Source organism: Ziziphus jujuba, chromosome 1 (assembly GCF_031755915.1).
Source record: "Ziziphus jujuba cultivar Dongzao chromosome 1, ASM3175591v1".
Classification (NCBI taxonomy): Eukaryota; Viridiplantae; Streptophyta; class Magnoliopsida; order Rosales; family Rhamnaceae; genus Ziziphus; species Ziziphus jujuba.
Window position 1 is genome coordinate 17,446,524 of NC_083379.1, and position 10,445 is coordinate 17,456,968.

At 30.6% G+C, this 10,445-nt stretch overlaps 1 protein-coding gene across 2 annotated transcripts; it reads left to right on the forward strand.

Moving 5' to 3' along the window:
* The first annotated feature begins 1,075 nt into the window (after nucleotides 1–1,075).
* LOC107418156 (putative cysteine-rich receptor-like protein kinase 9) lies at nucleotides 1,076–9,105 on the forward strand. Of its 2 annotated transcripts, none has more exons than XM_016026848.4 (3): nucleotides 1,076–2,190; nucleotides 8,483–8,620; nucleotides 8,738–9,105. In XM_016026848.4, the coding sequence occupies exons 1-3, from the start codon at nucleotides 1,440–1,442 to the stop codon at nucleotides 8,848–8,850; spliced, it is 1,002 nt and encodes a 333-aa protein (XP_015882334.3). In that variant the 5' UTR covers nucleotides 1,076–1,439; the 3' UTR covers nucleotides 8,851–9,105. The 2 variants fall into 2 exon arrangements, with proteins under 2 accessions (XP_015882334.3, XP_015882341.3); XM_016026855.4 differs by having other exon boundaries at nucleotides 1,079–2,190; nucleotides 8,741–9,105.
* The last annotated feature ends 1,340 nt before the right edge of the window (nucleotides 9,106–10,445 follow it).

The window sequence follows — 10,445 nt, forward strand, 5'->3', positions numbered from 1 at the left end:
TTTCTAAACTCCAATAAAGGCATTGTTAGCACAAGTAGGTTCTATTATTTCACACCATGCATAGCTTGCCAAACATGCAAAAGAATGCAATCCAGGGAAATGTTGTAATAAGAGTGAAGATTGAATATTTAAGGGTGATAATGATCTATGTCAATCTTGCTATTCATATATATGGAAAGAAAATTATATCAAAATTCTGATTGTTAAAAGCACTAATATGATTTTATATAATATAATCAATAAAATATCGAATAGGCAATTTAATATTGGGCCTTCATGACTGCTTCAAGTTGGATTGATCGAAAACAAGTTTTATGAAAATCCAGGATTTAACAAGCCTTTTATGCAGTCTTCGCTGATAAATGTTAGATATGATGCTCTCGGAGGCGGCGGGGTGTTACTATGGAATTGTTTCTTGACAGTATAGGTTACACAGATTTGCTAACGGATCGAGTTGATTAATTTGTTAATTTAAACAACTTCTGGATGGGATGAGAAAGTTTGACTATTCTCTCTTTGCTATAGGAAATGGCAACGGATGAAAGTGGAGGCAGAATGCATGGTCAAAATTTGTTAGGTATCCTGATAAAAAAAACGTAGTGGTCCAGTCCAATGCTACTTTTTGAAAGTATTTGTTTTATTGTTGTTTTAAATTACAGGAATACAAATTTTTCTTTCGGGTAGCGGGCTTCTTTTTCCTTGATTCTAGAATCTCAATATTTCCTTCATGCGAATAACCACAGGATATGCCCAATATCTTCTCTCTCCTTCATTATTGGTTCCTAAAAGATTATCGATCGAGTTTATAAATTTTTTAATTTACTCAATTTCTGGATGGGATGACAGTTTGACTGTTCTCGCGTTGCTATTGGAAATGACAATGGATGAAAGCAAGTTGTGGGGCATTTGTTAAAATGTGTTTGGCATCTAGTACGATGCTTTTTGAAAAGTAGTGTTCTAGTACGTGCTCACTTTTGAAATTATTTGTTTTTATGCCGTTTTGAAGTTACAAGAATTTCTTTCAGGAAGTGGTTATCTTTTTCCTTGGTTCTAGAATCTCAATTGATCAGTCCTGCTAATTGCTGCGACCCAATACGGATTCAAAATGGATATCGTCATATCCCCAACTTCTTCTCTCTCCTTCAATATTTTCAACCTTTTGGACGCGGAAAATGACCCTAGTGCAATAATTAATGGAGTACATAATGTCAGCTTGACTCGCTTTCAGTAGGCTAGCTTGAGGCTAGCCAGCCACTTCTTTCCAAGCATCACAAAAATCTGCTACTTTTTCCACTCACACTTTCCTATTCATCATCTCCATTCTTGGTCTCTCCGAAAGAAAAAATTTGATAAGCTCATAATTCAACCTATTCCATAGTCCTAAAGAGAAACCGAGGCAGAGTTTGATTAATTATCAAAATCTTTTGAACTTCAACACCATGGCCCTGATTTTTATGCTCCTCTGTTTTTTAATATCACTTGGGACTAAAAGTGAAGCTGCCCCAACTTACCTCTACCACAACTGCACAAATACAACAACTTTCACTCCCAACAGCATTTACCAAACAAATCTCAACCATCTCCTCTCTGTCCTTTCCTCCAACTCCTCTGTTGAATTCTACAAAGCTACTGCTGGCCAAGACCCATCCAACTCTGTCCACGGCCTCTTCCTTTGCCGCGGTGATGTCAACACCACTGCTTGTCGAGACTGCGTCACAACCGCTACTAAAGAAGTTATAAGACGGTGCCCCGTGGAGAAGCAGAACATCATATGGTACGATGAATGCCAGTTACGCTACTCCAATCGGTCATTTTTCGGCACCGTGGACGTATTGCCTAGAATTGCTCTTATAAATACGGCAAACATCACTGAGCCGGATCGGTTTAGGCGAATACTGAATGCCACGGTGAAGGCGGCTGCGGCTGAGGCTGCAAATGGCGGTGACAAAAAGTATGCTACTAAAGAAGCGTATGTTAGTGGGTTTCAAACGCTGTATAGTCTTGTGCAGTGCACGCCGGACTTGTCCACTGCGGATTGCAATAGATGTCTTGTCCTTGCCATTGAACGTCTTTACAAATTCAGCGAAAGGTTAGGAGCTAGAGTCCTGTTTCCTAGTTGCAATGTTAGGTACGAACTTTACCCCTTCTACTACAACCGAACTTCATCGCCATCACCAACTATGCCAAAAGGTACACTCCACCAACTCTGCATTAATGTATATTGTGTTTCACTGTTATGCTATCTGTTACCCAATGGTAATAAGGATGATTCTATATACCCAACATAGCGTACCAACATATGGGTTGTTATTTAATTATTTTATATTTAATAATATTTATTGATTAAGATTTGTTTGTTTATTTTTAGATTATACTAACATAAATTTTTTATTTCAAAAGAATACATATTAATATATTAATTAATTAAAAATAATATTTTTAATAAATATATTCCTATAATATTATTCTAATAATAATAATAGCTGATATATTTTATTTAAATTTTGCCTGGTTTTGATTATAATAATTGATTTGTTTAAATTTTATTTATTTTTTGTTCTTGATTATTTAAAAGTTTCTCGATTTTGATTATTTATATTTTATTTTATTTTTTTCTTTTTACTTCATTCTTTTTTTTTTATATATATATAACAATTTTATCTTTTTATTGCTTTAATTTCTCAATTTAATTTTTAGACATGTTGTATAGAAAGTATAAGATTTATATGTTTATTATTTGTAAAGATTTTTAAAATTTAAAACTATGTTTTTTCAAAAAGAAAAATCTTTGTTAAAATTGATTATCGAAATTGATTTGTTTAATTTAATTTAATTTTTTGGTTTTGATTATTTAATTATTTATTTTAAATGTTCCTGGTTTTGATTATTTAAATTTCATTTTATTTTATTTTTTTACTTCACTCTTTTATTTATTATAATTTTTTTTTATTAATTTTAGTTCTTAAGTTTTAAAATTTGGAAATGTTGTATAAAAAAGTATAAGTTTTATCTTTTTATTATTCGCAAAGACTTTCAAAATTTAAAGCTATGTTTTCTTTTTTTTAGCATGATTCCTAAACTATATTAAATTTTCACTTTAATCTCTCTTAATAATGAATTTTTAATTAAATCACTGGGAAGTATGACTGCAACAAAAAACAAAAATTTAGAAACCAAAATGTTAAAAGTGAAAATAATAATTTAAGAGAAATTAAGAAATACGGTGAAGCTGACGGACTATATGTGCCATTATCTCATATATGTATATATATATATATATATATATGAATCTTCTATCTTTCTTTCTTTTTTTTATTTTTTATTTTCATTTGTGTCTACCAAGAATGTATAGAATAATGTCATCGCATTTAAAAAGAATTATTAAAAAAATAATTTAAGTGAAAAAAACAAGTCTTGCTTTTTAGGATATAGTGGGATTAAATTATTGGTCCAATATGAATGAGGATATAAAAATGGGGATAAAAGATTTCTATGCCATACATATACAATAAATATAAAAATTTATTAGTTTTTAGTTTAGGACATAAGAAATAGAAAAATTTGTTGATTAATAAAGAAATTTTTTTGTTATTTGTCAGTGATGAATGAATTCCGCAAGAATATGGATTATATTAAGTAATAGAGTGATAAGAGAGTTATTACTATGAGGATTGATTTTAAGATTTTAGCTAATTATCAAATTTTTGACTAATTATTTTTTCTAGGCATACAATTCAAATGAGACAATTGAAATTAAAATAAAAAATAAAAAATTAAACAATGAAATTGTAAATTAATCCCAAATAAATGACAAGAGAAAATAAATTCAAGTCACAAACATATGATTCAAAAACTTAAAATGGAGTGGCAATGAACTTAAAAACCTAGAAGTTTGATGTCTCATATACCCTTTCTACTTTTGATCAATTAGATTGACAAAATAACAAATTTTATCTAATTTACAATCTAGAGAAATTCTAATTTAATTTGATCATTTTTTCAAAAGTAAAATTAGAATCTATGAGTTCTTAATTAAAATTAGAACTTCTTTCTTAAAGTTTTTAAGTCCTCATGCCTTAGATCCTTTTTTTTGTGGCTATCAAATTCCCAATTAAAATTTCAAATGTCAATAAGGACCTATGTTGTGTCAATGTAGTGACCAATTTATCAAATTAAACTTTTTCAAGTTTAAAATAGTAAATCTATCTAGCACTCAGGCAAATTCACACATGTAAGAGTATATTAAATAATAAATGCAAGATTTACACAAAAAATTGGATAAAAACAAAATAAACATCAACCAATTAATCAAATATTATCAAAGTAAAAGTTCCATCAAAATCATATATATAAATTTAGCTACACATGTTCATAGTAATAACTATAAACAAAATCAAAGAAAAATCCATAAAGTAAGATATAATCTTCAATAAATAATTCAATAAACTCAATACAAATCAGAAAATAAGAGATGGAAGAGAAACTAATAAGATTAAAGATCTTAATGCTTCAATATCTTGAAAGATTTCAATCCAAGCTTTCTCTCTTTAATTCTTCCTCTCTCCGCTCTAAAATCTTCCTTGATGTTTGTACCTCCTTTCTTCCTCCTATAAAAGGCAGCCCCTTCCTTTCTTAAACTCTACCAAAAATGAAATATCTACCCTCCATTTTGATAAAAAATCCCTGCCCAGTTGACACCTCATCAACATCTTTTATGCTCATGGAAAATAATGAAGTGTGGAAAAAAAATAAAATCTATAAGGTGTGTAGCTTAAGGGGTACATGCCAACTTTATTGTGAAGATGCTCTTTTTTTCATATGTTTAAAGCGATTGGTGTGAAGTGGGGTGTGAAAGGCTTGAACAAGCCCATCTTCGGGTGGAGCTTGGCTAAATATGCTAACTTGGCCCGAGTCAAAGCCTTTTAGTGTGGACATGGCATGGAGCACAGCGTGGGTTGGGGTTCACTTCATTTTGGTGTAGAGCAAGGTGTGGAGTGAAGTTTACTCCCTTTTTGGTGTGGAATAAGGTGTGGAGTGTGGTGTGGAGAGGACAAAATGACATGAAGCTTGGGGTAGACGCTAGGTTTACTCCATTTTAGCATGGGGCATGGCATGGAGTAAGGTGTACACTCCATTTTATCGTGGAGCATTCCCATGTTTGCCAAAATTGTTTCAAACTTGGTCTTTTCCTCAATAACATGCCATTAACTCCAATCTAAAGCTTACTTCAAGATTTTCAATAAAAAACATTAAAAATAAAATAAAATTTGAGTTTTTAAGCCATTAATCAATCATTAAGGATTAAATAAGTGAGTGAAAATCTTACTTATCAATCACTATTAGTTATCATCATTAGTAGGATTACATATTATATGACAAGTATTAATAGTAGTAATGCCCTCAGTTTTAAGCCTCGATGCATTTTTTGTGTGCCTCGCCTCAAAGCAGGTTTTTAATAATGTTGATACTAACGATGCAAATATTTTGAATGAATAAAATAGAAGAAAAAACCTAAGTATTGTTGTCATAAAAGAGTTGGAAAGATGATATGCAAGGTTGACTACCTACTAATTGTTTGTACCTAAGGGAATACATTAAAAACAATAAAACATTAGATGAGGATATCTTCGTTAGTTGACTAAGTAATATATGGAAAATAAACACTATATTCTTAAAAATTTATTTCTTTTAAAACCTTATACTTTCACTTCTTGAAAAGTTTTCCGTTTTACACCATTTCTCAAAACTCATGTTTATGACCCGAAAAGTCTGGTTGAATAAATGCAATATCCATAAAATAAATCAGCATTAAGCCAAGTATTAAAGTCAAATGAATACATAAAAATGGAAACCACCATGTAATTACCAAGCCATAAATATATATCCTCGTATATCATACTATATAGCAGTCAGGTTCTCCTTTGCATGTAAAGGCACTATTAGATAATGGGGGAGAGGGAAACTCAGTACAACCCTCTGTCTCCTAAGGTGTTGTGCTGAATTAAAGCATCACTCTCTATAATAGAGGATGGGCAACACATATATACTAGCCATAATCAAATCAACTGTATTCGCTGGTATTGTATAGTACATTAACCCCCATTATACCAAGATCACCATTTGTCTATAAGATCCATATAATTACATATGTATACATACAGAATTGATATGGTAAGGGATTTATGGATAAGAAGTGTGAGGAATAGTATCCATAATTGCCAAATCTACATGATTTCTATGGTCTAATGGTGCGAATGGCTGTCCCTCACAATTCCTCTCCATAAATCATTACCATATCAAAATTGTGTATATATATATATATATATATTCCACAATTTCTATTAACTATTTTATGTAAACCAATACTTTCTAGCTTCATTTTCTCAACCAATGTTTTCCATGTCATAAAATCAACTAACAAACAAACAATTGGACCAAAACATCAATTCAGATATCAAGATATTTAAATATTAAGGTTCACAAATTCACATGAACAATTTTAAATCAAGAAACATTTAAAATATTACAAAAAAAAAAAATTCATGAAATTATAACATATATTTTTACAGCTCTCCTACAGTGTATGCTAGTTTTGCAACCAATGGGCCTGCTACCAGACTCTTATCAACAATAGACTAGATGTTCTAATCTATAATTGACAAGAGACTAGTAGTGCACCCCTTATGGTATGGGGCTGATGTGTTTTTAAGCAAGTTTTTATATTTCTATATTCATATGTCTATGTACATATATATAATAATAATTGCTAAAAATTCACATGTGGGTTCAAAATCATAAAATTAACATTTAAATATGTCCAAATATTTAAAGAGAATAATTTCAAACACAGATATAGTCGAGGATCACTTTTATTCCTCTGCAAGATCATTTGCATGTGCAATATGGATGTCCATAATATGATAAAATATTCTTTTAGCTAAAAAATAAAACCAAGAACATTGTTGAGAATCAAATATCCTAAAATAGTTTCTACAACTCTAAAAATTACCAAAATTTTATATTGAAGGGTCTAATTATACTATGAACCCTTTGGATCCAGAAACCAAAATTTAAAATTTTCAATGTAAGGTTAATATTATGAAATTGAATATTTGAATAATTCCTAATAACTTCTAAGAATACGTTACCAACAAGAATTGGGCTGTAAAATGTCCAATTATAGTCCAACTTATTATGATATTAAACAATTGATCCAAATGTGGGAACTTACTAAAATATTTACCAAAATTGACACCAATGGAAAGCTCATGAGATGGGTAACACATTGGCATACTCGTCTTGGTCCAAAAACTTAGTAGGTGAGAACAAAACTTAAATGGAAAATTTGGCCAAATTTGATATTGTCAGTTCTCTCAAACCATAAGTATTGAGCTAAAAGAAAGGTGAGAATGGATTCTTAAGGCCAAGAGTGGATTGATAGGGTCAAAAATAGTAGGGAGAGGTATGGCTTGGCTTAAGATGGTCAAATTCAGGCCAAATCACTGGTAACCTAAAATGGCATTGCCATGGCTTCTCCAGCTTGATCTGGCACATTGGTCGGTCTTGGGATGGGTAAAGGGTAGGTTTGTGCATGTGGGTTGAATCCATATGAAGCGGGGTTGATTTGGCTTTGATTTATTAGATGGTAGTGGTGGTTGTGGGTTGACCAGATTTGGGCAAGTGGGTAGTAGGTTCATCCAAGTTTTGGGAATTCAAGAACATAGAAGGAATTTTTAGGTTTGTTAATCACAAAGCACAAATTTCATGGTATTTATAGACATTTGGATCCAACAAAAAACAAAAAACAATACTAATTTCAACATTGGGAAAATACTTATACAAAAAATTTCAGTGATCCATAACTCTTAAAGCTTAAGTTAGAATTAGGTGTGACACTAATATATGAACTCGTATTAATTAACTCTGCATAATGGTATACAAGTCAAATCCAAAACTTAATTATATAAAAAGTCAATCCGAGGATGTATACGGTCCAGTTGGTTAAATCTAGTTAAACTTGTATAATTAAGATATTATTTAGCATAGGTTATTATATTTTTCTTAATAATTCAATCAACCCAAATAGATTTAAAAAAATTAATCTAATCCAAAACCAATTAAATTGTATTAATCCAATAGTTAAGATATTGGATTGAATAATTTGGTTTGGCAAATTTTCTTAATTTTTATGCCTTCTAGAACATATAGATAAGAGCTTCTAAGCACAGTAATATGACTAACTAAGACACTATAGTAGTATTGTAGGCACCACATTCTTTATCAAATTACGCTATAAAATGATGACTGAATATATAATTGGTTAAAAAATTCATGTAAGGATAATTAAACGGATAAGAATCATAACACAAATTACTAAAATATCCCCATAGTATATTTAGTGTATAAAGTGTACAAATTTAATAAGCAATTCAGTATCTTTAACAATATTAACTATCGTTAATACTATTACTTTTTTATTCAGGAAGTAGTAAAATCTCGACTGGGACAATTGTGGCCATTGTTGTACCAATTGCTGCTACTTTGTTACTCTTCATCTTAGGCTTCTGTTTCCTAGTTAGGAGAGCAAAACAGAAGAGCAATGCTGGAAAGAAGGAAAACGGTAACCAAAATATAATTCTCTTTTGGAGGCGTAATATAATTTGCATCAGCTTAAAACAATCTCTTACTTTCATCCTATTGAATTAATGAATAACTAATAATTCAATTTCCATTCCAGCAGAGACGGACATGCCAACAAAGGGGATAGAATTTAATCAATCCACAAGAAAGGCGATGCCATTGGCTGTCAATGAAGCGTTAAATACCAAAGCTAAACCGTTCGATGCATGACACTAAATTATGTAATGTAATCTGATATATGTTTCTGTATATGTTGTTTACCTTTCTGCAGTATTGGTAATTATGTTATAAATATTTGTAGTTTAAATTATCATGGAAAGTTTAAATTGTTGAAAGGGTGGTAATCTTGCCACCTTATGCAAACCAAAATCCACCAAGGTTTGCATCCTTTTTCTTTCTTTAAAATAAATATTTTGTTGAATGACCTAATGCAATATTTATGTATATATTTTATGTTCCTTTTCATATCTTTTGAATACCTAAGTTTTATTGTATTTAGCTTAGGAATTGTCTTTTTGTTGGGTATTGATTTTATTTTGTAAAATGGATATGTGCTGTTTCCAGCAATATAGATCTATTGTTGGAGCTGGCATTCTTTGAGCTTTTAGAACTAGATTATGATTTTTGGGTATGTTATAATAGACATATAAATGAAAATATAGAAAAAAAAATGACTCAAGAAGGCCTTGGGAAGCCCAAGATATGCAGGTTGCAAGTTGGCATAACTGCTGAGATTTCTAGCAGTGATGGCCCACGAGTTTGAGATGCATTGGAGGCCTTACCCAATTCTCTTGTACTTGGTCTTTTCCAGATTTCATTCTTGCTATTTTAACATGCCATATGCCAAAATTCAAGCAATTTGGATGAAGATATCCCAACCTTCTATCTGGTCAAAATAGTAGTACATGATTAGGTAGAGACAGTTTTTTAAAATTCAAAATCTCACTAACTCTTATCATAATTATGCACTCATATGTGAAGCTGTTAGTTGAATGGTTATGTATCATAATTTTGAGTGGAAAATGTGTAAATTTTGAATTTTAAAGACTTCCATTTGGTCCCATACACACCTCACATGTATGAGACAAATTTTGTATCTATATATGCGATAAATGAATGAAAAGCAAAAATGAATTAGTGTACTGTCTAACCTAAAACCACACCAAACTCCAACATAAATTAGTACTTTTGATTTGTACACGAGGCTTATAGAAACAAATATTAGTAGAAAAATATAATTGAAAGAAATTGCATCAAGGTTATAAATTAAAAGCCAAAATTTCAAACCTTGTAAAAGAAGATTTAAGAAGTAATTATCTCAAACAAGAAGATATATTAAAGTACAATTGTGTTTTTTTAAGGTATATCTATACCCTTGGAGTGTTCCCTGGGAGAAAAATTAAGTGTGAAGATCGTAGAGTAGGAATTTAATGCTCAATAAGTGTGAACATGTTGAACCAACAAACAAATAAAAAAAAAAAAATGCTAGGCTCATCAAAATTTTATTTACCAAGCAATATGATAAAGTGTTATGGAGTGCTTGACTTTAGCATATCATTATTTTTTAGTTTTTGGTACCACATCATTTATTATAAATCAAATTTGGAAAATAAATTTGGTGGAGAACATGATCCTAAGCATATCTATTGTTAAATTGTTTTTATCATGTAAAAAAAATAAGCAGTCATTTAAAAAAATTTCTCCAATAAGTCTGTCTAAGCACTCTATTAAACTGATGTGATAAGAAAAAAAAATATACAATATCAAGATGAACCTCATTTCCTTAAGGATACGTTAAACATTTT

Excerpts from the sequence above, each read along its gene's own strand:
- LOC107418156 (XM_016026848.4), top strand. The coding sequence starts at position 1,440 with ATGGCCCTGATTTTTATGCTCCTCTGTTTTTTAATATCACTTGGGACT. Across the intron at positions 2,191-8,482 it reads ATCACCAACTATGCCAAAAG|GAAGTAGTAAAATCTCGACT; the intron begins GTACACTCCACC and ends TTTTTTATTCAG. Across the intron at positions 8,621-8,737 it reads TGCTGGAAAGAAGGAAAACG|CAGAGACGGACATGCCAACA; the intron begins GTAACCAAAATA and ends TTTCCATTCCAG.